Raw genomic sequence first — 27,260 nt, 5'->3', positions numbered from 1 at the left:
TTCACAGAAGTAGGGTTAGTTTACAGCTACACACTGTTATTACCTCTTCATATAACTCCTAATATAATTGCTCATAATTGCTCTTAAAGCCGCGTTCAGAAGTACTTTACATAAAGTAATTATTGCACGGTAATCACGTATTTAATGCTTGTGGTTTGTGTCTCACAGCTGCAGACACATGACTTCCTATTCAACAAATTATTTAACAACACAAAGTTTTCATCTACAACTCTTTCACTGAGGTTTGCACATTATCAGTCTCATCTGTTTGGTGTTAATTATTTTCACATCGAGAGATTGGTTAACTGCTGAAGTCTACCACTGATTAACATACTGTGTCTTCTTCAGTGTGAATAGAAACTCATGAGACACAATACTTTTACCTGAAGTCAGAGGCAGGTTTATGCTTCAATAAAGGAAAGATAGAGGTGCATTTAAGTTAGATGTAATACTACATCAGTTGCTGTTTTGTATGTGTGTGAATGTATTAATATGCCCCAAATGTAACACTTAGTAAATATTGTTACTTGTGTGGCTTTTCTCTGAATATTCAAGATTTTTCACTTTGCCTGTGTTTGCTTTTCTGGCGAATGATTGAGTGCCAAAGTCTCTCCATCAGGAAGAAATTTAAGCAAACATCTGTGGGATAATGGACAGGGAAATGAATTCTCACACTAGCAAGCCTGTTGTGTGGGTGTCACTGAACGTGACGAGCATGCATGTGCCAGACCGGTGGAGTGGAACTGGTTTGATGGGCATGTTCAACACATGGGCATGATGCCAATTTAGACAAGCATGCCCATGAAAAGAATCTCAACCTGCATGCTAAGTGTGTATCTCTCTCTCTCTCTCTCTCTCTCTCTCTCTCTCTCTCTCTCTCTCTCTCTCTCTCTCTCTCTCTCTCTCTCCCCCCCCCCCCCCCCCCCCCCTCTCTCTCTGGCTGTATGTGTGTGATGATAGGCAGTACACCAGATAATAAAACAAAAATGAATTACAATTGAATTATTTTTTAGAAAATGTCTCTAAAGATGTTGTTATTTTGCACATCTGGACTCAGCCTTGACTGATGTGTGATTCACACCTGATACAAAAGATAAGACGTTTGTCTATTCATTGAGTCATTCATGTAATTAATAGTCTATGTGATGGTCTAAAAAAGGTACTGCAACTTTAAAATAAGTTTAAAAACAAACAAAGCCTAATGCTATTCAGAAAAGGCAAATTGAATATGAAATATAATGCTGCCATCTCCTGGACAAAATAATAAATGCATGTTTCTGAATTTGTACAGTGTAAGAGGACAGTGATCATGTGGTAAATGAAAATGATGATTCCAATGATGTTCTTTTCAAAACTTTTAAATATAAAAAAACCCAAAAAACTCTCAGTTATAAAAATTCAGAATCTACGCTTGGCAGTGAGAATGATTCTGTATGAGGACCTCCCAAGAAGTCATCAAGAGTGAGGTGGTTGTTGTAAATATTCAGTTAATGCAGAGGTGATGAGCACACATTTTAAATAAAGTCTAGATGATATAAGTTGTAAATCTAAACATTTCTCTCAATGTAGCTCTTTTAATAGTCATGATTTGAGACTAGAGCAAATCTGCAATTTAGTTTAGTAATGATTGTTTTAATTACTAATTATCTTATATTAACAGTCAAAAATGCAGTGATATTCACGTTACAGCACGATTAAACAAAGATAAGAGCATGTATGTATCATGTGCTGTGTAAATATAATTTTTAAACTTTATTACTAGTAACGATTGTTAAGTTAACTGAAACTAAAACGCATGGACAGAGGCACACTAGTAAGACAAAACATAATACTGAGGGCACTGCAACGTTTTTTCCTGTTTATTTATTTAGTATTCATTTATTCTTTAAAAAGTCACAAGGCTGACCGAGTCTCACTGTACTCAAGGGTGTTATTTTTATTATCCTAATTTCCATATATATGTATTTCCCGCACTGCTCCTTTAAATCAGTGACCACCTGCTCTACTGTCGTCAGCAGCATCTGCAGGCTGAACGATGGCGATCGATACAGCCACGAAACGCTCCAACTGGGATATTTTGGGGAACACCTCGGCACGCAGCGGAACAGACACACGGTCACCTCTAAGATCTACTCAACACTATGTAGCCGTCAAGGTAGGATTATTGATGCCTGCTTCATGTCTGACATCCTCGCCCAAATTCCTCTTAACCCCCTATTTGCTGCTTAGCGAGAAAAAAAACCTGGTATGTTAACACAGATGCTTACAATGTAAACCAAATTGTCAATTTTTGATTGTGCATAGGTGTAAGCTAACCTATGCAGCCTCAGTGGCGGGAATGTAAAAACTGTAATATCACTGAATGTAAGTAAAGAATATTCAATAGAGTGAATACACAGGACCAGTAAAAGGTTTAGACATACACATTCAAGGGAATGGGAGGGAGGGTGTGTCCAAACTTTTGACTGGTACTGTGTAAAACTCAGCCTGCACTGGATCTGCAATGAATAACTACATGTGAATAGTGTTTCTTATTGAATCTAAAATACAGGTGAGTAAACGACTAGTGTATTTGTTTGCATTTTCTTCAGCTATGTTGTTGTTCTCTTATGTTGTCTAACATCATTTGAATCTCTTCTTAACTCAGCAGCTGAGTAAAACCACCAGTTTTTTGTTGTAATAAGCTACTTGGAGCACCCTGCAGGGAAAATCAGCTTCTTATCATTTTGAACATGTGTTGCACTTTATCACCCATCTCTAAAGGTGAAGCAGTTATCATTTTAGTACCATTCAGGCCACATGATTACATGATCCCATTGTTGCTAACACTGTTATTTTCTTAGTCACATGCTAATTTATTCATTTATTTATTTATTTAAAAAATGTCCATCTTCAGTGACTTTACCAAAAGATAATGATATAGTACATAAGAACCTTCAAACGTATGCATGTCACCTTTGCTCTGAATTTCCCGTCCTTGAAATAATTGTTTTTAAGTGTCAGTTTAAATCATAAATTGTAAAAAGTCACACGCGTAGTCAAACCTGTAATAAAGAAAACATTTTGTCATAGACACTTGCACAGGGGATGAGAGTATGGGCTGCTTGTTGCCATGGAGCTGGTGACCTTGTTGCCTTGGCAACCACCAGCAACACTATGCAGTGGCCTGTAAGGGGTTTTGTGCAAGAATGTAGCTACAATCATTGAAGGGGACAATTTCATTTTACCTGTTTGGACAAATAAAGTCATATACTGTGAGAACATTATTCTCCTTATTGTGAGTGAATTATATCTGGCATTTTCTCAATGATATATGTACTGTATGTTTTCATTTGTACTGTTGACATAAGACTGGAATCTACAGACCTTTTTCATAGAAGACATTTTGACATGTCACAGTCAGAAAAGCACAGGTGTAAATATTAACATAAGTTTCAGGTCATGAAATTGTGCACACCGGCTCGCCGTCATGGCTTACTGGGACATTTATATCAAATAGAGATATTAATGTTACAAGTAAATACAAGTCAAGATGTCTGCTGTGAAAAAGACAGACAGTATTACACTCAGTTGACTTGTTGTGACCCTTAACTGGTCTCCTTGTCTGCCATCTCCTAAATACCAGGCCACCTGGGAGAACCTCATCTGAGGCCTGAACACCCTAAATGACCTCAACACATTGTTAACACTGTCCCACCAGCAGGAGCAGGAGGTGGGTACCATAGCAACAGACATGTCTTGTGTGTGTCCTGAGGATGCCTCTCTGTTTTGTCAAGGTTTCATCAGAGTCTGAAGCATTCAAGAAAGAGCTTCTGTTAAGTCGACGGAGGAGACACAACTGTGCCATGGGTTTGTACAGTAAGTGTGTTGTGCAAATGTGTGTGAAACATTATACATACTGTGCTTGTTGAAGCAGGGTAGGTGGTGTGAATGTTGTGAATGTGTCCAGCTCGTCTGTTAATCATTAACCTCGTTTGAGCCAGTGAGCAGCACATCTCATGTCTTGTGTGACTACTCTCGATGTGGGTTATCTAGAGCTTATATAACTCTTTCAGCATCAAGGGGACGTCATTCCTCCCCTCACTGTTTCAAATTTAATTAGCGCTGAGTAATACATCACTGAGCAGCTGAACCTCTCTGACTATCGAATGAGATACCAAGTTTTTTCTGCGGCTATGCCATATTTACTGCAGCTTCTATGAAGACAGGAGGCACATTCTTGTACTGCAAAGCTGCAATTGACGATAATTTTCATTGTAGAGTAATCTGTCCATTATGTTCTGGATTATTCGATTAGTTGTTTGGTGCATAATAAGTAAGAACATTGTGAAAAATGTCAATCACTGTTTCCCAAAGCACAATGTGATGTCTTCAAATTTCAGTCCACATTTCAAAGATACTCAGTTTACTATAATAGAAGATGAAATAGACCAGAAAAAACACACATTTGAGAAGCTGAACTCAGAGAAATTGGTAATTGTTTTCTCAAAAAAATGACTCAAAGTCATTCATTTCAATATGGATGAATTATTGATATACAGGTTGCTTTTGACTGTTTCACAAAGTATTTTCAAAAATAATTTACATTGATGTTTCTCTGTTTCTATTTCAGATGTTGCCATGAAAGATGACCATCAAAAGACAACCTAATACCGAAGCAATAATAAAAAATGTACATCTTCTTTTGGGCTGATATCCCCTAATAAAAGCTGCTATGGCTTTTTGTAATGAAAGCTTTCTGGACGGGTGTGACTTCATGGAGCCGGACAATGTAGAGCAAGCAGAAGAAAGTATCTCATCAGAAGCTGGGAGTCCTCTCATATCGGTCACTCTGCGTGTGACCCTGGCAGCCATAATGATCTTCATGATCACTATTGGTTTCCTGGGCAACGCGATTGTGTGTCTGATTGTTTACCAGAAACCTGCCATGCGTTCTGCCATTAACCTCCTCCTCGCCACACTGGCTTTCTCCGACATCATGCTCTCTGTGCTCTGCATGCCCTTCACTGCGGTCACAGTGGCCACTGCTGACTGGAGCTTTGGGAGTGGTTTCTGCCGTGCATCCATCATGCTGTACTGGCTGTTTGTTCTGGAGGGCGTGTCCATCCTCCTCATAATCAGTGTGGACCGTTTCCTCATCATTGTGCAGCGGCAGGACAAGTTGACCCCACATAGGGCCAAACTGTTGATTGTAGGGTCATGGATGTTGAGCCTGTGTGTATCTCTGCCATCTGTGGTTGGGTGGAGGACAGGTGCTGCAGGCATTGGGGGCGCCTGGGCACCTCAGTGTGTGCTGGGATACAGTGAGTCTCTAGCAGACCGTGGGTACACAGTACTGTTGGCAGTCGCAGTATTCTTTGTACCATTTGCGGTCATGCTGTACTCCTACATGTGCATCCTCAACACGGTGCGCCGCAACACCCTGCGCATCCATAACCATACCAGTGAGCACTCCTGCCTTCCAGCCCTCAACCAAGTCAGCAAAATGAGACTTATTGGGCTGCAGCGGCCCCCTCAGATCAAGGTGGACATGAGCTTTAAGACACGAGCCTTCACTACTATCCTTATCCTCTTTGTTGGCTTCTCGGTGTGCTGGTTGCCTCACACAGTGGTCAGCCTGCTGGCCGTGTTCAGCCGGCAGTTCTACTACAGCTCGGTCTTCTACCCAATCAGCATAGGAGCTCTGTGGCTCAGCTACCTAAAGACAGTCTTCAACCCCGTCATCTACTGCTGGAGGATCCGAAAGTTCAGAGAGGCCTGTCAGGAGTTCATTCCTAAGAGTTGCAGACTGTGTCCCAGAGTGCAAGGCAGGAGCCGGAGGAGAGTGAGACCTAGCAATATCTATGTGTGCAGTGAGACTCAGTCAGCTGTGTGAAAGAAGGAAGACCAGTTCAGAAGATGCTCACACCAGCAGCTGTTGACACTGGCATAAATTTTTATTTTTACTCATTTATGAACAATTCAAGGCTACTGCTTTAAAGAATTAACTTGATGGCCATTATGAAAGTTGCTGCCATTCAAACAACTGCATATTGCATATGTTTATTTCTGTTTCATTTATTTCTGGTGTATTCCATGAATGTTGTTTCAGACTACATTTTCAGTCTTTGAGTAGTAGTAGTGATAATAATTCTCTTGTCAGTTATGTGATGAAAAAAAAGTAAGGTTTGGTGCTGAAACACAACCTTGTGTGAGTTGAAACAGTTATTTTGAACCATAAGTGTGTCAACAAAGAAATGGGTTAGTTATTATGCTGTGAATGTGTACTTGAATGTGTTATCATTTCATGAATAATGAAACCAGGTAAATAAATACAGTTTTTAAGAGGGGTTGCTTTGACAGACTGGAGTGCTTTTGATGAAAAACACAGCCAGCAGCCAGCTGCTTCTACAATGTACATAAAGTACAGAGGTACATAATGTAAACAGGCCGCAGAGTTGCTGGGATACAAAATACATCTATTCACTGTGGTTTAATATGTATCAGCGTCACTGAAGACAACATACACAGAGGTTATTATTTCCATCAAGTACCACAGTTAGGTAATTCTATTATAAGAGTGAGGTCTGCAAAAACGAAAAAAGGGAGTAAAAGTTAATTAACAAATTAAGTGAATGTGCTGGTTTTGATTCAGTCATGTGGAACATTTTAAAATGTGTGATTTTAATATTGATAAATGATTACTGCATCAATTTTGAGCTATTAGTATAATTGCAATAAAAGCTAAAAGACCATCATCAATCAAATGGGCAGCCTCCGCTTCCCTGAGAGAGGTGGTTTTGCTGTACAAAACAAAACAGAAGATGGTGCTGTTCTTTCATTGCATGAAATTGCATGAGTCGTGTTAGACCCATTTCCCATTGAATTGAATCATCTGAATTGCCTTTTGTTTCTCTTCAGTCATTCGTTGTATTTGACTTATTTGAACAAATCAGACGTGCGTGGTGAGCTGAAGGTCTGGCACCAGGCTGCTTGACTCTAGAAACAGAAACACTGATGCAAAATCTACAGCTGCTCTGATAAATCTTCTTACAGGGAACACTGATTTCTTCATCTTTATAAAGTGTGTTAGCAATATTCTCTTGTGTGTTAATTTCATGTGCAAAGTAAAAAGGGAAATAGCTTTTATTCCTATAGACATCGATTACATTCACACACTGGATTTAAAGGAAAACTTACTACTACTATCTACTACTAAAACATGAAGGTCCATTTGCCTGCTTACAATATTGTAGAAAGTAAGTGTTTTTCCTCTGAATTTGATAATGTATTTTAGTTATGATTTTATTATTGTCAATAAGACGCAAATCTCCAGTAAATCATTTTTACTGTATATGGACAAACACTAATTCAGCACAGGCTTTATTGATGCCAGCGAGTCTGAAGGCTGTCTTTGAAAACATGTGATGGGTCCTTTACATTTACACTCAACCAACCCACCGTCTCTCTACCATTGTAGAGCTCACGTTTGCTCCTATATTACAGTGCTGACCTATAACTTACATGAACTACTTAAAGTCTGATTGCGAAGATGTTGGAAGAAGGGACATATTTACTTTGAGGCCCACAACAGGCTCAACCAGTACACTAAGGGCTATGGTTCTTAAAAAAAAACAACTTCAGAAAATCTTACATCGATTAACAGTTGTGAGACACATGTTTACAGTGCTGTAACAAAGGTAAATTAGGGCTAGTGTTAACCATAACGTTTAATAAGTTATTTGTCTCCAGTTCCCTCCATTGAGGAGACTGCAGATTAAAAGTTGTTGTGCAACCAGCCAACGTAAGGCTGCAGGGAGCATGTGACTGTGATGGGCCCTCTACACATGCTGAAAGTTTGACGTCTTCTTGTCTGGAGAGAAGTTAAATCTAAATCACTGGACTTGAATTCTGATCAAGGATGTTAAGGCATTCATCTGAAAGGCTTCTTCACTTCTAACTACTGTGAGAAATAGCACTGATATTTTTCCCTTTGAGGTGATCACACCTACCTCCTGGATGTATCCACCAACAGTTAAACATGATGCGATTGAAAACAAGGTCTAATTACATGACTGACTGAGAAGAGCCTTCATGTCTTGCAGCTGCTTTAAACTCATTATAGGTGCAGCATGCTCTTATGACATCTTTGATATTGTTTCAAATTGCTGAAGCATGATTCCCTACTAAGACATAATAGTGTCTAAAAGTACTCTGTGTTTGCCAGCCACAAAACACATGATGTAAAAGGATTATTCTGGTTCATTAAAACCTGGTGTTATGTTTTATAGTGTTGGACATGGTTTCCATTGGTAAAAATAACACTGAACTCAGCAAATAAATTGAGATGTAAACATGGAGGCATTGCTAAAAAATGTCAGACAACCGGGCCTTTAGTTTCAGTGTGGCTGGTAGAGGCAGATTTTTATCAAGCTATACCGGCAAAGGAGATGTAATTTACCTTTACTTTATATGATTAATAGTACAATATTATCCCAGTGTGTTCTTTCAAACATGTATGATGAACAAAACATTAAGGGGACACTTATCCACGGTTGACCTTTGTAAAAGCAAAATACAGCAAAAAGTTGTGTTTTCTTAATTTTGTCTCCTACATGACCACATGTGTTGATACAGCTTCTATGAATACTATTGACCATGGATAAGCCATATGTTTGAGGTAGTTTATAAACAGTGTCACACTTATGTACACAGCAGAGCAATGAAAAAAGTGATTTCTCAACTGTACAATGTTTTGGTCATTATGTAACTTGGTTCAAAACTGTGTCCTCTGTGTTATATCTGCTGACAAATGAAAATCACATGAGAATACCATAGTCCAAACTTTCTACTCTACTACATTTATTTGACAGCTTTAATTACTTTTCAGATGACATCTTACAAAAAGCATTGTGCAGTTAAGGTCACATTTCAGATGTTTTTGAGTTGTTCAGCTCCACCAAACAGTGATATTTTGCCTTTAACTTCTCACATGGTTTAATTTCAATCAATGTTCTAATGCCCCTTTAATTCACAACATTTGACTGGATTGGAGAAAAAGTCCAAAAACTGAAAACAGATTTGTGAATCTGAACTTTGTTTTTCTTCTTTCCTCTCCCATTAATCATCTCACTGTCCCTTAGATTTAACTGGTCACCCTTGACCATTTGGACAACTGGACTAAACTAGTTAACTGTTCTTGTAGTTCAAACAAGCTCCACCTCCAGCAGCTACAACATTAATATGCTGCTTACAGACTGATGCTTCAGTATTAATAATCTAAATATGTCATATCATAATAATAGGCCTGCTACTATATATCATTCAGATGGACCAAACCACTACTTCTACTTCAATACTTGAATAGATTTTGCTACTTTCTTATATTACTTTGACTTTTATATGATTTTTCATATGTATGTATTTTCACATCTGTGTTGGTACTTTTAATCAAGTTAAGGATCTGAGCACTTCTTCCATCACTGAAAATAGCTAATAGACAACATTTTCCTGTCATGGAAAATATTGCATATATTACACACCATGTTAAATCAACTAATAGTTATAGTGGAGTAACTGGTACATTTATACTAGGTGACTTATTTCACTACTTGTGATAATAAAAAGTGAATAAAGGTTATTATAGGCAATATTTTCACAGAGGGAGTCTATGGTCTGTGTTGTTGTGACGCGGTGCATGCCGGGAGTAGCAAACATGGCGACAGGACAAGATGGGAAGGCTGGTAGTACCTCGGAGGTGGATCTCTTACTGCACCCCGAGCTGTTATCTCAGGATTTTATGCAGATGATTTTAAACGAGGTGAGTCAAGGTTTGGATAGAAATGTGGAGAGTGTCATGTAATGCTGTATTGCGGAGGTAAAATAAGCATACTGTGGTGTTAGCATACCGGCTAATAGTCAGTGTAGCTTCTTTTTGACAGCGGCTGTTTTATAAGTTAACGTCATTCATTCATATAATATTACATGTCATATCATATCTGGCGAGATGACCTAACAGTTCTTCGTATCTAAATCAGAAAAAGGTCAGTACCAGAGATTGCACGAGTCGGGACCGGCTCACAGAGCTTTACCTTCAGCATGTCATCCCGCTACCGCAGAGGACTTTACCCAACAGCCGCTGGGGCCAGAGGGTGCAGAAGACCCGGGGGAAACCGACCATGGCCGGCCACCGGGCAGACAGGTAACCGGCTACACAGAGGCAGACTGGACGGGTTATGTGATTGCCTGCCCGACAAACAGTGGTGGAAGAAGTTTCCAGATCCTTTACACAAGGAAAAGTACTAATATAGTAATGTAAAAACACTCTATTACAAGTCCTGAATGAAATATCTTACTTAAGTAAAAATATTAGTAGCAAAATGTAGTTAAAGTATTACTAGTGGAGTAGAAGTAGTAGTTTGCTCCCTCTAACTGATATGTTATTATATATGACATAATTAGATTATTAATACTTAAGCATCAGTGTGTTAGCAGTATGTTGCTGTTGCAACTGCTGGAGGTGGAGCTCGTTTGAACTACTTTACCAAGTTGGTTTAGTCCAGTGGTGCCCAATCTAGAGGTTAGGGCCCCTCCAAAGGGTCCCCAAATAAATCTGAGGCAGAGGATTAATCATTAATGGGAGAGGAAAGAAGAAGTAGGATAAGAAGAAAAAAGTTCTGTTTTCAGTTCTGTCAATCTGTTTTTAATTTGTTTTCCTGTAATCTTTGATTTTTGGTGAATTATTGGATCACTTGAACATTTATTGAAAGAAACCATGTGAGAAGTTTAGAGGGAAAAAAAATCACAATTATATTTTTCACAAAGTTAAAATATGTATTTCTTACTGTGTGGAAACAATTGAAATCATTTGTATGCAAGGTAACACGAGTCCAGGAAAGCTTGATCATTATCTAATGTGGATCTGTCACATCTGGCTGACACCTGGTCCACTCAGTAAGGTCAGTATTGGTGCCAGTATGGATTTAAGGGTTGGGAATACTCCTACAATTTAATCAGTCAATCTAGTTTGTGGAATTAGGTAGCTGTAGAGTAATTTAAAGGAAAAAGACCCTCTTTGGCAACTCACTAAAATGCCATAGTAGAAGAGAGCCTTTATTATCGATATTACTTCATTTGTATGAACCACTGATTATTGTACTTGTGTTTTTTGCTCTTTTTTAGTACTGGTAACGACCACAATAGGAAAAGGCCTCTGATCGTATTTGATGGCAGCTCTTCTCACTCTGGCCTACTAAAAGTGAAGAAACCAGAAGGGTCAACAGGAATCACTGACCGATTAAAACCTCCTCCAGCTGCAAACTTGTCCAACCCCATCCGCAGGCTATCTGGCAACACATCTTCCTCCTCCTCATCCATCCAGATGTCTGTGTGCAACAATGACACAGCAAACCTCAAACGAGACGCAAACAGCTCGGTGGGAATTTCTTTTTGTCACCTCAGTTATGCATTGGTGTCGATGATGTGTCAGATGTATTATTGCTGTGTTCAGTTGTTTGTATTATTGAAGTTAATCTTGTTATTACTAAAATACTTGAACAATAATAGTGGACAAACAATGTATTGAAAGTTCTTTCAGTTTCAAAGAATAGCAGACAACAGCTCAAACTATGTTGAACAAAGGGATTTACAGCAGCCTTTTGCCTTTGAAACACTCCCAGCACCAATTGCAGAGCTATACACAGATTAGAAACTGAACTGCCAGAAAGGAAAATAGTTCCAGGTGTCTGTAACTCAAATCTTTTCAGTCCTAGTCACTCCTATTTGTAATTCCTGTTCCTATGTTTCATCTTCCATCTTTTCAGGGTCTGAAGTCTCCAGAAGTGAAGAAAAAGATCCAGCATGTGACATGGCCCTGACCTCTGACCCCTGTTCATATAGACCTGATGAGAGCTTAAGTACTGGCAGACTGATCACTCCCCTCTCATCAATGAACACCAAACGTTGTTGCCCTCTACCTTTGCTCTCCTTTTCACAGTTAACCCATTAATTGCATCCCAAGAGGGATGGAAACTATTTTAACTGTGTGTAAAGGCCGCCTCTCTGCTCTCGTTCAGTTTTGAGGTTGGACAGGATGGAGTGGTGCTCCAAAGATCGCCCTGCGTTTGAAGACATAAGCTTCCTTGTTGCTGTCGACAACACCAAGTGCCCTTATATCAATAATCAGCAACTATCTGCTAGTCCCACAAATGGAGATCATCTATAGGACAAACCGACTCAGATCAAATTGGGACTGTTCCTATTTGTTTCTGTTCACAGGTTGATTCATGTGAGAGGGTCTTGCTCACTGGTTTGCAAGGGTGACACAGTGAATTTCTTGCTTGGGTTTTATTTAAAATGTTGAAATGGATAGATGACATAGTTGCTCATTTGTGTCAGAGAAGATGAATAATAAGAATTCCCATTACATTTATCACTTTAGTGGACAGATTGATTTTTGCAATCTCATAGTCTTTGACCCTGACGGTCAAAGTGATGGACACATCCAATAGACATTGTGAAAAAACAATATTCTGTTTTTTCTCTGGTACCTTTAAAAATAAAAATACAAATGATAGTTCCTACTAAAGTGTGTCTGTGTACACTTGAAGTTTTAAACCAGAAGGAGGTGTGTCATTTTTGTTCTCAGTGAGCTTCATTCCACTGAGGTTTGGCTTTATTCAAACCTTTGTCCTGTTTCATAAGTTATTCTGGGTTTTTAAATATTAGTGTGTTGTGCTATTGTACATATATTGCACATATTGTGGAATGAATGATTTTATTATTCAGCTGGATCATAATCCACTACTACAGTAAGTAACTATTTTGACACAGGAAACAAATAACTTAAATTCATTTGTTTGAATATCGCCTTTTTATAATTCAGACATACTGTAAGAAAGGGAATATGGACTAGAAAGAGAAAATGGTCTTTTTGAAGTAAATTTATTCGCATTTGTGGATAAATAGACTTTGCAGGTCTGTCTTTTAAAACTGTCGAGTTCATTAAAAACAGAGGGACATGATTCATAAATCATTTTGAATTGCCAGTGTCATGTTTGTACCAACAGTTTTTGTTTTTTTTTAGATAAATTGTCTCAATACAGATAATCACTGTTGTTGATTTAATTACAAGAGAAAAGTCAGCAGCAGGTGACATGTTTGATATGCAGCTGTTGAACTGAATATTTGGGTAAAAAAATAAAGAGACCAACCAAACTACCCTAATTCTTCTATTAAAGTTGTTTGCACTTCCTGTTTAAAAGTTGCAAATAGAGACATGTCACCCCTTCTTGATGGGTCTGTTTATGTTTTTCTTTGACAAGTCTGAAATTCATGTGATTTTATGCACATGGACAGATAATATTTGTAAGAGTAACTATGCTTTTTTAATATATGTAATTGAATATAGCAAAATGCAATCACAAAACAAACTAATTACAGCATCAAGCTAGTCCATGCACAAAGCAGTAATTATTATTACACTTCAAAGCGGATAATTTGCATTCATGTAGATTTGTCTCAAAATGCATCATACAATGCCTTTCTTCTTACATGTTGCTGTTTATTTTATTAGTAATGCCTTCTCTCTCACAACATTTAAATCCTCTGAATTCAAATAACACTGTTAGTAATTTGTATTTCATGTAATATATCCATGTACAATCAGTGCTTGGTTGTAAAATGTTCTGTGCTCAAATAGTATTTATTTTATTTTTGTAATTCTTCTATCATAACGTGGACGTCCAGTCAGATGTGTCGATCGTCACTCAGACCAAATTAGATGTCCTTGCCACACTCAGGGCAGAGGATGTCATCACGCTCGGTGAGGAAACCACGTCCAACCAGAGACACGGAGCACTTCTTACAGTTGAAGCAGTCATTGTGCCACTGGCGCTCTTCAAAAGAAATGTACTTACTGCCTCCAAGGCCTGAAAATGAAAAATGTTAAAGTCAATACAAGAAAGAAGCATGTTATAAACAACTTAAAATGAGAGAGAGTGATAATTAGTGATTACCACTAATGGGGGTGGTGCAGGAGGCACACTTCTTGGCATACAGGTTGCAGAAGCAGTTGAGACAATAAGCAAAGTCATCTCTAGAGGTAAACCTCTGGCCAGACAGCTGCTGTTTGCAGCTAGTGCACAGGAAGCAGTCCTTGTGCCAGGGTTGATCGCGGTAGGTCACTCCACCAGTGGTGATGGGCTAATGAGAGGGAATAGAATTATCATATTATCACACTTTAATGCACACATACATGTAAACGTGGTTCTTTAAATGAAGTTATAATCTGTCTGAGTTAGTGGTGTGATATTTGGCCATCCTACCTTCTTGCAGTGCACACATTGCATGGCAAACTGCTTCTCATAGCAGGGCACGCAGAAGTTATGGCTATCCTTAGGGATGAAGCTCTTGGTGCCAATGGGCTGCTGGCATCTTTGGCAAGTGAAACAGGTCTCGTGCCAGCTGTTCCCCTTGTGCTCCATTTTCCTGGAGCCTTCATATAACAGAGAGTGAAGGAATAGGGTGGCGTTTGTAATAGGATACAAATGAGAAAAACTGAGAAATATGAAAAGAAAATTGGATCAATCATCTGATTATATGTTTTGGTGTTGCTTGTATGATCTTGTGAGAAAACTCACACTTAGAACAATCAGTACAACAATTTGAGCTTTTGTTATTTTTCAGTATCATCTAAAGAAATTTCCTAAAATGTCAAGAGCTTGCATTATTGTTATCTCAGTGTTTCTTTTTATCTAAGAGCTCATTGAAATATGTAATGGTCTTCAGATGTTCTAGAGCATGTCATATTTTGTGAAGCAATGCAAGGCAAGGTAAGTTTACTTTCACAGAACATTTCATGCATAAGGCATTAAACCATGAAAAAAAGGAAAACAACATAAACAATTAAAATGCAAAGTAAAAGAAACATTTAAAAGGAAATTGAAAATCCAAAATTACAGGATAGGTATAGAAGTATGAATACTTACGGTTAAGTCAAAGGCAGCACAGAACATAGACATTTTTAACCTGAATTTACAGGTAATTCAAAGTTGGAGCAAATCTAATTTATAGACAAGCAGCACTTTAAACTTTTTTATCTGACTCAGTGGAGGCCAGTGCACAGACCTGAGAGCTGGTGTAATGTTCAGTTTGACGCCAATAACATGATTCTGAATGAATGGGAAGTTGTCTCAAAGTTTTTTGAGGAGATTTGAGAATATACTATTACATCAATCTAACCTGCCAGAAATGCCAGAAGGTCCTGGCAGGGCACAAATAATCTGATTCTTGTGGCGTTTCAATGATGGTAGAATGCTGACTTTGTAACTGATTTTGATGTGGCTGTTAAAATTACTGTAATTAGGGTCCCAAATTACACCAAGATGTCTGACATCCCTTTGGCTATGAGTACAATCAGGATGCTACATATACATAATTCCCCTATAGAAACACAACTGTCCTGTGCATAATTAAGCAAGTTTCTTGTGCATGTAATGTGACACATTTGGCAGCCTTTATATTTAAGAGTTAATCATAAACCACTCAGATGCACCATTGTGTTACTTCCTGCAGATCTACTGATTCTACCTCTGTCTATCATATTACATAATCACAAGGGTGTACTGGAGGTATCTCTAGTGCTGGAGACAGACTTAGTGGTTAGTGAACTGAACAACATGAAATGATATAATTTGGCAATCCATTCTTTTACCTTATTTACACCAACTTTGACAGGTACTGCAATATTTAATGGATACCACAAGGAAATATTTTACTGGCCCAATAAGTTGTATTAACAGATGTGATATAAACAATCTAGAGTTTTCAGTAGAACGCAGACAGATTTAATTTTAAATTGAGCGATGATTGAGCATCTTTTGCTATCTGTTGTGCCTTATTTAAATCTATTGCCCTCTTAGTGACTTTTCCTACCTGGCATGATGGTTTTCTTGCAGTCATGGCATTTGGAGGAATACTCATTGGAGTAGCACTCAGTGCAGAGCAGTTGTTCATCCTTGGTGGAGAAGGGCTTGTCCACAAGTGAGCGCTTGCACTGGAAGCACTTGAAACACTCCTCATGCCAGTGACGGTCCTTGTAAGACAGATCCTACGGGGGCATCAGATGGGCAGTTAGAGATTTATTCATGGTAGAGAAACCCAGGGAGAGATACAGAGATAGTGTGGAAGTTCTTTTTATATACAGTATATTTTGTGACATCCTTACCCTAGTGTTGCAGCCAATGGGCTTCTTGCACTCCTCACAGGTGTTGGAGTACAGACTTTCATAACATTTCACACAGTAGGGATTTTCCTCTCTCAGAACATATTTCTTCCCAAACAGAGACTCCTTGCAGTAGTGGCAATCGTAGCGCTCAGTCATTTTGACACAGGGTCAGTTGCCTGAAAGACAATAACAGTGAGAAAGTATTCTGTCAAAGGCCTGTGGCATGATACAACAGGAAGTCCTTGACAGGTATCTGATCTCGTTTATCTTTCATATGAAACAAGTTTCTCGGGATGATTAGATTTCCACACCACAGCTTTGCCTAAGAGATTTTGTCAGTGACTTTGATCAATGTCATACTCCATAGAGAACATTTTAAATTCATGTGAATAAATGTTTTCACATAACTAGGCACATGTTTTTTCTGTGGTGCATTTTCCCCTCTTTCATCTCTCTCTCCCATCTTTGAGCACTCCTTCATCTTGTGTTCGGCGACAGAAGTAGAAGGTGACAAATGAAGGGGATATAAATAACTCCTATCAGTCCTGCTTAGAGACAGTCAACTTCTGCCCTGTTACATACCAGCGCTCACCATGCCACTGTATAGTGACCAGTGACCCATCCATCATCTCACCTCCAGCTGTCAGCACCAGATCACAGTATCCCTTGTCATTGTGTGTGTGTGTGTGTGTATCTGTATGTGTGTTTGTTTGTGAGTGAGTGTGTCACCAGTGCGTAAGTGGGTTTGAATGACACTCATAATAATGGCCTCTCACAATCTGCAGCTGTTTGTGGTCTGCCTGTTAAGCCCTCTGGTTATCCCACCTAAATACTCTTACTCTCTGTTGGCCAAAGATAGTGGAGGCTATATACTGTATTTGACTGTATTTGACTGTATGTGGGTGTTTGTGAGAGAAAGAAAGAGAGAGAAAGAGAGAGAGAGAGAGAAAGAGAGAGAGAGAGAGAGAGAGAGAGAGAGAGAGAGAGAGAGAGAGAGAGAGAGAGAGAGAGAGAGAGAGAGAGAGAGAGAGAGAGAGAGAGAGAGAATAACTTAAGTCACTTTAAGGGACAAATGCTGATTTTTGGGTCAGTGGTTAAGGTTATGGGTTAAGGGTAAGGTTAGGCAAGTTCTAGTTATGATTAGGGTTAGTGTGAGTCTCCAGGTAATTCAATTATGTTCCATGTGTCCATCATGTGACCATCATGTGTGTGTGTGTGTGTGTGTGTGTGTGTGTGTGTGTGTGTGTGTGTGTGTGTGTGTGTGTGTGTGTGTGTGTGTCTTTGCAAGTAGATGAAAATAAGGTACATACAGCTTTCAATACCACCCCAGACTTTAAACTACTATTCATGTAATATATGTTCATTGATTCCTCAGCTGGGCTTTGGGCATAGAAGAAAAGTGTCACTTCCAGTCATCAATTCCCTACTGTTTCATCCCTCTCTGTGCTTCTTAGTGTCTGCATTGCTAGTTTTTTTTTAATTGAAGTCCTCTCCCCTATTATTATTCCATTTATCTCATTGTTTTATTGTCCATCTCTCCCTTGATTTGTGATCGTTGTGTATTCCAACTTTGGTGATTCGACACGAGATCTGTGAAAGATCTGTGATGCTGCTGCCATTAGAGCTTCTGAGTATCTTTTATCTGGCTGAAGTTGAAGCACTTAATCTGTCTGTCCCCTCTGCTCCGAGCCTTCTCAACCCCTCCCGCATTCCCTCATTGTACTGTTGCTCCCACCATGACTCACCTAGCTTATATAAGGATTTATCTGACTCCTAAAAATAAAAAAGGATAATCTGAACTGCCACAAATAAAACCTTAAGGTATTCAGACATGTCCTGCAGCTGTTTCTCTGCTTCTGGGTCCCCTTTGATGCTGCCCATCTGGGAGTGTTTCAGTGGAAATGACTTGATGCCAAGCTGAGTCACAGCCAGTTAGATGGCAAGCGCTTGACCACTGTGCAGCCTACTCTGTCCTCAGAAGGCTCCAGTGCTTAAAGACAGCATATCTTTCTGAATCTTTCTGAGAATGCTAATACTATTTTCACAAGAGCCTGAAACTCTCTTCATGAAGTTCTCTTCATAGTTATTTTTGTAAGGAACTTCTCCTGAAACCTTGGAATACATTCTAAAACCCTTTATTCACTCTTCCAGATGTTTTAGAATATGAATGAATGTTATCTGATCATTCAATGAAATTTGGATGAAATGCAAACAACAAATTAGCACTTTCTCTCTCACCATATAAACAACTCTGGAAGAATTCCTGATCAAATACATGTTTGAACAACAGCCTCTAATAATATCTGTGTAAGTGGATTATGGAATGAAATGGTGAATTGGATTAAGCTCTAAATTGAACATGTTTCTACATCATGAATTATGGTTTACTCCTGAATTGCACTACAAATTAAACTGTATAATACTCACTGTAAAACGCTATGCTCTAAAGTCTAAATTTTCTTAACAGGTATGTTACTGTGCCTTTGGAGAGAGTCAAAGCTTTAGAGCCATATAGAAAGCAAACGATCAGACCAGTTTGCCAAAATAAACACCACCACTTCTACTCTATTACCTTAACCAGAACAAAGCTGACACCTTCATTTCACATTTTTTGCTGTGTGCAAAGTGTAAGGTTGATGAGGAGGGAGGAAAGAAGGCTGGATCTGATCCGTGCAAACAGGGAGTCAACAGGAGTTGTGCATTGTTTGGACAAATAAATAATATAGTAAAAGAAGTTGTCATGCTGTCTAAGGGAGTGACAGCAGTACAGAAAGTGGGTAGGGGGAAGAAGTGGTTAAAAAGTGAGGACACTGTGGAAGTGGAAAAAGGGAGAATATGAGCAGGTGGGTGGGGAGGCAGATAGGTGGATGCCAGAGCACAGTGAGCAGCTGTGTTCTGAAGAATGGAAGACATGGCAAATGAAGCCCAGTGAGAGGATGAATGGGTGGAAAGATGGACGAGTGAATGGATGGATAGTTGAGCAGCTGAACAGAGTTGGGTCTTACCTTCCTGTCTCAGGAGTGTGTGCCTGTGCGGAGTCTGGGGCAGACTGAGAGAGGAGCCTCTGGGTGGGCTGTAGTAACTCCTGATTGCATTACTCCACCCATCAGGGACTAATTGAAAATTGGGGAGGGACGATGAAAGGGGGGAAGAGAGGGGGTGGCAAGGGGGCAGGGATTCTTTTTTGAGATGATCTATAAATACAGCGGCTCTTAACTGAGATAACCCTGAGGCCCCCCGTTACTCACTCATCCAGTCACCAGCGAGACCGTGAGGCCTTTTAAGGTCACCCTGTTGTCATTCATTTGCTCACATACTCACTCAGTGATTCATTTTCTCACTGGCTCACTAAACTTTTACTTTATCTTTCTTATATTTTTGTTTCTCCCCACAACAGCCTTATCATATAATAACTCCCTATACCGCTTCCTGGAGAGAATCCAGTCATTCTTCTCCACTGCTGTTTTCTTTAGATCAGGAGTATCCTTGCTTATCATTATCATAATATACATATGCATACCCACATACACACTGTTACATAATGCCTCAATATTCTTGTGGCTTGTGATATTTTGATGGAAAGGATTTCAAGGGTCAAATGTTAAAGATTGTTGTCCTGTGAGATTTGTCCCTACTCATATGTCTCATCTGTCTCTACCTCCCTATATTTTTCCTCACAGGGGAATATGCACTCAATCCAAAACCTCTAACATGTCGACTATGATATCCAGTCCTGGTAATGACAGACACCCGATGGTTTCTCCAATAATTGGAGCACTATTTTCTGCACCTCCCTTCAACACTTGCTTGTTCACACTGCTGCACCCCACCATTCTGCCTGCTGCTCTTCCCACCTCTTTCCATCCACATTCCAAGGCTCTCTATCACTCTCTCTCTCTCTCTCTCTCTCTCTCTCTCTCTCTCTCTCTCTCTCTCTCTCTCCCTCCCTCTCTCTCTCTCTCTCTCTCTCTCTCTCTCTCCTCTCTCTCTCTCTCTCTCTCTCTCTCTCTCTCTCTCTCTCTCTCTCTCTCTCTCTCTCTCTCTCTCTCTCTCTCTCTCTCTCTCTCCCTCTCTCTTTCTCTGAAGCAGGCTTTCCTGACCTGATGGTCCCTGGACACCCTCCAGTGAGAAAATGCGTCAGCAGTGCTCCACTAAGATTTAAGTGCTCTATTTGTAGCACACCATAAAGACATTGGTGCTTTACAATGTGTTAAATCAGTTTGTGTCTGTGCTAATATTTACATGTATTTATGTTTATGTGCATCGCCATCAGATGTTGTACAGACAGTCATGTCGCCCATGAGCCATAATAAATTTGGTGATCCTCTGACTTTTCACAGGGTCCCATCGTGGAGTCAAAATTTTAATTTGTCCACTACTTTGGTTGATGACCAAACCTGCAAAACTAACGAAATTCCAATCAGCCTCAACTGTACTTTGTGTTAAGTGATAATTAGAAAATGCTAACTAAGATGGTGAACATGACATTAAAGCTCCTAAACATCAGCATGTCAACATTGTCATTGCCTCATAGATCCATGAGCATGGCGGCAGACTCTCTTGCTTAGTTAGCGGTGACATGGATGAGTATAGTTTTGATTTAAAAAACGTGTCTCCAATCTGAAGAGTTAAAAGCAAAGACCTGAGCTGACCTGTGTTCTTTACTACAGCTCTTATATGCATGATGCTCTAAATGTCAATCGAAATTGTTTTAATCATAGATAATACCCTGGGAATGTTTTCATAAAATGAAAAATACAATTAGAATAAAATTTTCACCAAACAAGTTTGAAATGGGCATTTTGAATAAACAGGAAGCTGTGTTGTTTGGACCCATAAGCAAACTGAAGTCAGATGACTGTTTGTCAGACAGAAGACAGAGGACGACATTGTACTAATTCAGAGAACAAGACTGGGAATAGATTTGATTTGATTACACATGTTTGTAACAGACATGTGGCATCTTTTCATTCATGCCTCTAATGTGTGTTTAGTAAAAAAAACTAAAAAAACAAACAAAAAAACCCCAAAAAACCATCTGGATTCCACCCTAAAACTTGAATGGAGATATAAATCATGGTCACCATGTTTCTTTTTTATGGCATACGTTATACACATTGTTTTAATAGCCAAGGATTTAACCCAGTCATGGGTTACTTAATTTCAGACATGTGGTCGAATTAATATATCAAAGAACAAGTGAAACATCGCCCAAACTGTCCTACCACAACCCTCAGTTCTCGTTCCTCCAGCCTATGTTCAACTGCTATGAAGCTATGAAGTCTCTTGCCTGTGTTCAGCACACAGTTATCCCTCCCCCACCCAGTGGTCCCCAACTCCAACTCAGCTGCTAAGGCCAAGGGATAAAGATGCAGCTGTCTGGGCATGGCAAGACTATCGTGATGCTAAAGCTCCATGCTTACTTCTGCTGCAAATACAGCCATGTGGAAAGGTCAGGCCAAAAAGACCCCATCATCACTAGCGGACTGTTAATCATTAATGCCACAGCAACCAATTGGACAGGAATTTCTCTGGGTCATCCAAGATCCAATATGATCCTCTAGAAGAACTACACTGCAATGCCAGTCAAGTACGTTGAAATGGATCCAGCCAACTGACTTTAAAGAACGTGTTGTGTCATAATGAAGGTCTCAAATGGGCAATTATAAGTAATGAAGAGGGATGGAATCATTTTGGACTCCCACTGTGGGAATAGGGGAAACTTACAGCTCATCAAATATAGCAGGAGTGTGTCTATCACATTGATTTGATGTTGAATACTCATTAAACTGCATTAGCTGCATTAAAGGAAAGTCAGTATTTTAGGAAATATGCTGTTTTGTTCTTCGCCAGAGCTGGATAGCTTAGCTTAGTATAACGAAGGAAACAGTTGGCCTGGCTCCGTTCAAAGGTGACAAAATTGATCTACTAGCACCTCTAAAGCGTACTCATGAACACATTATATCTCATTTACTTAATCTGTACAAAGACTGACGTGTAAAAGCAACATGTTTTGGGGGTTATGTGCCAGGCAATTCCTTGGCTGGGAGAGACTTCAGGCAATTGTGCTCTGAACAAAATATATGTGTTAATTAGTGAGCAATGGAGGTATTCGTAGGCAGTAGGAAGGAGCCAGGCTAGCTTTTCCTCCCTGTTTCCTGTCTTTATGCAAAGCTAAGATAACCAGCTGTGGGCTGTAAACCTATATTTAATGCACAGACATCAGTAGCGTATCAAACTTCTTATCAGCAAGAAAGCAACCTAAGTTTTGGTTTTTCCCAAAATGTCAAATTTGAACAATATGCCGTTTGAGGTAGGCGTTAATAACCGGTGCATAGAGTTAATTTTGTAAAGAACACCTATATATATCAAATCAATCAAATCAATCAAAACCCTCCCTCCCATAGGACATATTTTAAAACTATAGTAAGCTCAGTGGTTATATATTGTTGAGTGATCAAATGCTGCTGTCAACAGGGCAGTCTTGGCGCTGTCAAACCGTATTAATAATAACAAAAAGTTATACAGTCCTGTGATCCTCATGACTGTCCTGAGACTTGAATGACCTTACAAAAGAACTGGGAAAAGAGATAAGTTTATTGGCTATTTTCCAAACAACTACAATCCTTCCATCCTAAGCACAAATTTAGTGTGCGGTTATTGTGTTAGAGCAAAAGAGTGAGCTGTGTGAAGTTGCGAGTTATGAATTTGGAAACAACTGGTTGCAAATTACTGCTTCATCTTGATTCTACAATTTTATTTCAATATTCTACTGACTGATGTTAATTTTGTTGCACGAGACCATGTGACTGTCATCTATTCTTGTAACTGCTTGAATAACTAGTAGTGAGATTCACAGAAGAGGTTACATTAATGTATTTAATAACTTTGTAAATGAAACTCTGTGGTAGAGGAGAGAACAGTGTGCACAATCATCCAAAAATATATTCTATCACAACACAGATCATATAGGACTTCACTGAAGGAGCAAAAGTAAAACTTGGCTTAAGATGAAAATATCTGTCATTTATAACTACTGGTATAGCTATATTGCTGTTTTGGCAGAGTGCACTTCAATGCAGTTTGCTGTTGTTTTGTTTTTTTACTATTTAAAGCACTTTGTGTTACTTTACCATGTATGAAAAGAAAAATAAAGTTGGATTAATTGAATGATTGATTTCCATACTGATTAATATTTTCCATCTCTGGCCATAAATTGAATAAATGTGCTCTAAATATACAAAACTTTGGCCTTTCATGTTTCAGACACTGTTCAACCATCCCACAAAGAGTCAGAGCTATTTATATATTTGTCCCACACAGGTAGACAGTAGAGGTCCCATTATTCACTGTGAAGCCAGATGGAAATATGTGGGATTACTTTTCATGACATCTGACCACTGTGTGCGCAACAGTCTGCAGGATGATTTGAAACTTGAATCTGATAATTTTCCAATCTTTTAAAGCAAGACTAAAGAAATGAAGAAAGGTGCCGACCATTAATTCATTCAAACAAACTGAAATATAGACTAAACCACTGTGTGTATTTTCTCCAAACTAAATCATGTCTCCTAAGCACCTTTCTGTGGTCAGTGTGGTTGATTTGTCACCTGACTTCAGTTGATGTTGATGATTAAAAACCTCCTATTCTCATTTTCACTCTTTCTTTGCTTGGTGCCATGGCAGTGATGTTGGTCTATATATGACTCATTCAAATCCTCAGTCATTTAGCCTGGTGTTGTGTTCCTAGACTGCTAAACCCCTGCGAAGATTGGTGGAATATTTCAACCTTAGCAGTCACTTTATTTAGAAGATGTCTTTAACTACACAGACAATCAATCTAACACACACACATATGCAAACTGCCCCACATACAAAAGTACAATAATCTCCTTAAACAGTAGGGAAGAAATTATCCTTATATCAATTTTAATAGTTGAGATGATCATTCTATTTGCAGTCATCAGTGATGTCAGGTGATTAAATGATCTGTTTTAGTGTATTCACACTACTTTTATACCCATCTATTTTATGAACTGTGTTTTCTTGGATGAGAGTACTTCGAAATTTTAGGGATTTGCTCGTTTAGTCCTTATCTTCTCTCCTTCTGAAGGAGCTTCAGTCTACATTCCAGCTCTTCTAAATTAGTTTCAGTGAGAAGTCCCAGTCTTAATGAATTGGTTGACTATCTCACGTTACCATTCACTAAGAAGGTAAAAGTCTCATCTGACCTCACTTATCTGGACAACAACTGGGCCCCTCTGTTTCTAGCTGCATTTATCTTACTAATTCTGTCTGCTGCAAGGCAAGGGCAGCTGTCATGTTGGCGCTCTGGCAGTTAGTACCAAACCCCATGTCCCTGAATACAGATCCAAAAGATCTGGGAGGGAGGTGATGCTGTGGCAGCAGCTTGGGGCAAAGTGTTTCCAACAGTACCCGTGTTTCATGTGCTTATTCTGATAGCTTATGCATATAGGTTTTGTAAAAGGAATTACTTTTGGTGTGTTCAAAAATGGAATCAGGGGTTGTTTTGTTTACTTCAGTTTAAACATTTGGATTCAATCATAATGCTGTGATATACTTTTTTCACACTGTGGGACATTTTGACCTCATACAAGCACTGTTTATAAGGGTAGCCTCCTGTCTTTTTCTGTGCACCGTGTGGTCTCCCAGTATAAGCTTTTAATGGTTACAGATTTGTTTTCAATTTAGCTTGTCTGCTTGTCAGTTCTCAGATTTCCAGGCATTTCTTGGAAATGCTCAAGTGAATCAAAAAAGCTAAGGATGGTCTCAACTTCATTTTAATTCACTTTTAGTCAATAACATGTTCTAAATTTTGGTAACCTTTAAAATCGCATCACTTGAAATTCAATTCTGGTGCTATCTGTCATGCCATAGAAACTTCTTAAACAGGGATGTTTTCTTGAATGTGGTGAGATCAGATGCCTTCAAATATATTGCAGTGTCATAAAGGTAGTTTATGTGATTATAATGTGCCTGAAAGGATCTCTTTCAATAGTGCAAATAGTTCCTGAAAAAAACTTTTTTAAATGATCCAAACTAATTTTGCCTAATCTACTGTGGTACACAACTGTACCTGTGTGTTCCAGAAAACCTTCTAAATGTCGTGGCTGAGCAGCAGAAATCAGTATAGATCACAAACAACACAACTTCTCATCCTTAATTCACTGAATTTGCCTGTAATGAGTCATAGCAATGTAATGATGCAGTTTAACTGCATTTATTTTTCCTTATGAGAAATATATTTACTGAATTCTGTCAGAAAAAGTTAACAAGACAAACAAGAAAATGATTAAATTGTGTGTTAGCATGGTGTGCGTTAGCATAACTATGTTAAGAATATCCAATTATGCCTTGTACGGGGTACCTTAAATTGACTGAATCAACACTTCCATTTAGACTTACTTCATCTCTAAAATACTCAATAATGTTTTTAACTGCATCCAACATTATAGGCATATTGTATCTATGCATTTTTGTTGCCAGGGTTCTATTGTGTATTATGTCCTAAACCAATGTATCTAACATTTAAGATGCCTCTGCTCCCCAATTACTTTACAATAAGTAAGTAAAACTAAAATGGACAGTTAGTACGATACAATACGATGCCATACAATACGATACGATACGATACGATACAAAATACTTTATTAATACCCCAGGGGGAAAATTGAATGCCACCATAAAAATAGGACAAACATCAGATAGGACAGTAAACAACTAGTAACAATATACAACAGGTAACAATAAGCAACAGGTAAAAAATCAATCAGATCTCAAGATAGTACAATACAATAGAGCACACCACCATAATAAATAAATAGTGTAAACATCAGTCGGGCTGTATGACACAACATCAATATCATATTCACGTATCCCAACATTACCACAATCCTTAATACATCCACCAATACATTAAAACATACACTGTTTTAATGTGAATATGAAGCTACCATCAGCAGTTAATCATAATCTTCATGAGGGCAGGATTTTATAGCAGTTATTGCATCAGATTGAACTGGGTGTGAATATGTGTAAAAATAATTTACAAGATTGAATCAGATAATTTAATTTCATCTTTGAGTATTATGCCCCTGTTGTCCTCAGAAATCAATTACTCAAATTCATTATAAAACAACAACAACAAACCAAAAAAAACCTCCACACATGATTCATATGATTCACATTTCACTATGCCTGTGGGGTGCAGAATGGCAAACATAGCGCAGGAGCCACTGGTTCATCACATACATCATCACTTGCAGTCGGGTTGACTTGAGGACGGGTTCCTTTCCGCTAAAATAAACATCTAGGTCCATTACTGTTGTAACTTTAGCTCTGCTCAGCTGCACAACTCTCAGCAGTCACTCAGTGGGATGATTTGCTTTTAGCAGGTGAGAATATGAGGGGCGTGGATCTACAATGGAAGACATCCTGGCTATAGCGGTGGCAGATAGAGTGTCGACAAGAGTAACCCTAGCCTTGATTATTAAGTCTTCTTGGGTTCAATCGAGGAGAGAAACAAACCATTCCAATCATTTTACACTTTCATAACATTTGAATCCCCTATATAGCAGTAGCATTGTTTTATACAATGTTACCTCTCAGACTTGCAGATTTTTAAAAATAATTTTATGTTAAAGGAATTTCAACTATTTAATCTAATAAAACAAAATGTATAGGTCAGAACGTTTTAATGATCTTTTAGGATCAGCTGTGTTTTAAAATGCTTAAAAACTTAACGTAAAACGTGGACCTGGTACCAATAAGCATGTGTTTGCACTTACTCTAATTGCTTTGGAATAAGATTGCTTTCTAATTAGAGTATGAAAGTGACTATCCGTGTTGAAAAAGAGAGAAGAGTAGTGTGAGTGTTAAAAGTTCACCACTGGGTTGGTTATTTTAACACCACGCTAATGAGCCAGCAACGGTTGGAATGTGTTTTGTGTACTTATGATGATGTGGAAACAGTGTTCAGCTTTTCTGCCAGGGATGCTCTGCCCTCTTGTGATTGAAAAATGTAACACTTCAGGAG

At 38.8% G+C, this 27,260-nt stretch overlaps 3 protein-coding genes across 4 annotated transcripts; 2 read left to right on the top strand and 1 right to left on the bottom strand.

The window, feature by feature from the left end:
• Positions 1-4,708: 4,708 nt before the first annotated feature.
• Positions 4,709-5,875, top strand: gpr45 (G protein-coupled receptor 45). The gene has a single exon (XM_053328904.1). The coding sequence runs from the start codon at positions 4,715-4,717 to the stop codon at positions 5,873-5,875; it is 1,161 nt and encodes a 386-aa protein (XP_053184879.1). The 5' UTR covers positions 4,709-4,714.
• A 3,812-nt stretch (positions 5,876-9,687) lies between these two features.
• Positions 9,688-12,336, top strand: c11h2orf49 (chromosome 11 C2orf49 homolog). Its single transcript, XM_053328770.1, has 4 exons — positions 9,688-9,799; positions 10,017-10,180; positions 11,161-11,413; positions 11,802-12,336. Exons 1-4 carry the CDS (start codon positions 9,695-9,697, stop codon positions 11,853-11,855), a joined length of 576 nt encoding a protein of 191 aa, XP_053184745.1. The 5' UTR covers positions 9,688-9,694; the 3' UTR covers positions 11,856-12,336.
• A 1,317-nt stretch (positions 12,337-13,653) lies between these two features.
• On the bottom strand, positions 13,654-16,364 carry fhl2a (four and a half LIM domains 2a). Of its 2 annotated transcripts, none has more exons than XM_053328439.1 (5): positions 16,205-16,364; positions 15,912-16,087; positions 14,304-14,478; positions 13,995-14,181; positions 13,654-13,907 (listed from the first exon to the last, which is right to left on the bottom strand). In XM_053328439.1, exons 1-5 carry the CDS (start codon positions 16,358-16,360, stop codon positions 13,756-13,758), a joined length of 846 nt encoding a protein of 281 aa, XP_053184414.1. In that variant the 5' UTR covers positions 16,361-16,364; the 3' UTR covers positions 13,654-13,755. The 2 variants fall into 2 exon arrangements, with proteins under 2 accessions (XP_053184414.1, XP_053184413.1); XM_053328438.1 differs by having other exon boundaries at positions 14,304-14,473; positions 15,913-16,087.
• Between the last annotated feature and the right edge of the window lie 10,896 nt (positions 16,365-27,260).

This window comes from Scomber japonicus, chromosome 11 (assembly GCF_027409825.1).
Source record: "Scomber japonicus isolate fScoJap1 chromosome 11, fScoJap1.pri, whole genome shotgun sequence".
NCBI classification, from domain to species: domain Eukaryota; kingdom Metazoa; phylum Chordata; class Actinopteri; order Scombriformes; family Scombridae; genus Scomber; species Scomber japonicus.
This window is presented reverse-complemented; position numbering and strand designations above follow the sequence as displayed.

What these genes read in the sequence shown, in the direction of transcription:
- gpr45 (XM_053328904.1), top strand. Translation starts at nt 4,715, where the DNA reads ATGGCTTTTTGTAATGAAAGCTTTCTGGACGGGTGTGACTTCATGGAG.
- c11h2orf49 (XM_053328770.1), top strand. Translation starts at nt 9,695, where the DNA reads ATGGCGACAGGACAAGATGGGAAGGCTGGTAGTACCTCGGAGGTGGAT. An exon ending in TGCAGATGATTTTAAACGAG is followed by an intron (nt 9,800 to 10,016) that starts GTGAGTCAAGGT and finishes TATCTAAATCAG; the next exon opens with AAAAAGGTCAGTACCAGAGA. An exon ending in AACGAGACGCAAACAGCTCG is followed by an intron (nt 11,414 to 11,801) that starts GTGGGAATTTCT and finishes CCATCTTTTCAG; the next exon opens with GGTCTGAAGTCTCCAGAAGT.
- fhl2a (XM_053328439.1), bottom strand. Translation starts at nt 16,360, where the DNA reads ATGACTGAGCGCTACGATTGCCACTACTGCAAGGAGTCTCTGTTTGGG. An exon ending in AAGAAAACCATCATGCCAGG is followed by an intron (nt 14,479 to 15,911) that starts TAGGAAAAGTCA and finishes CTCTCTGTTATA; the next exon opens with TGAAGGCTCCAGGAAAATGG. An exon ending in AATGTGTGCACTGCAAGAAG is followed by an intron (nt 14,182 to 14,303) that starts GTAGGATGGCCA and finishes CCCTCTCATTAG; the next exon opens with CCCATCACCACTGGTGGAGT.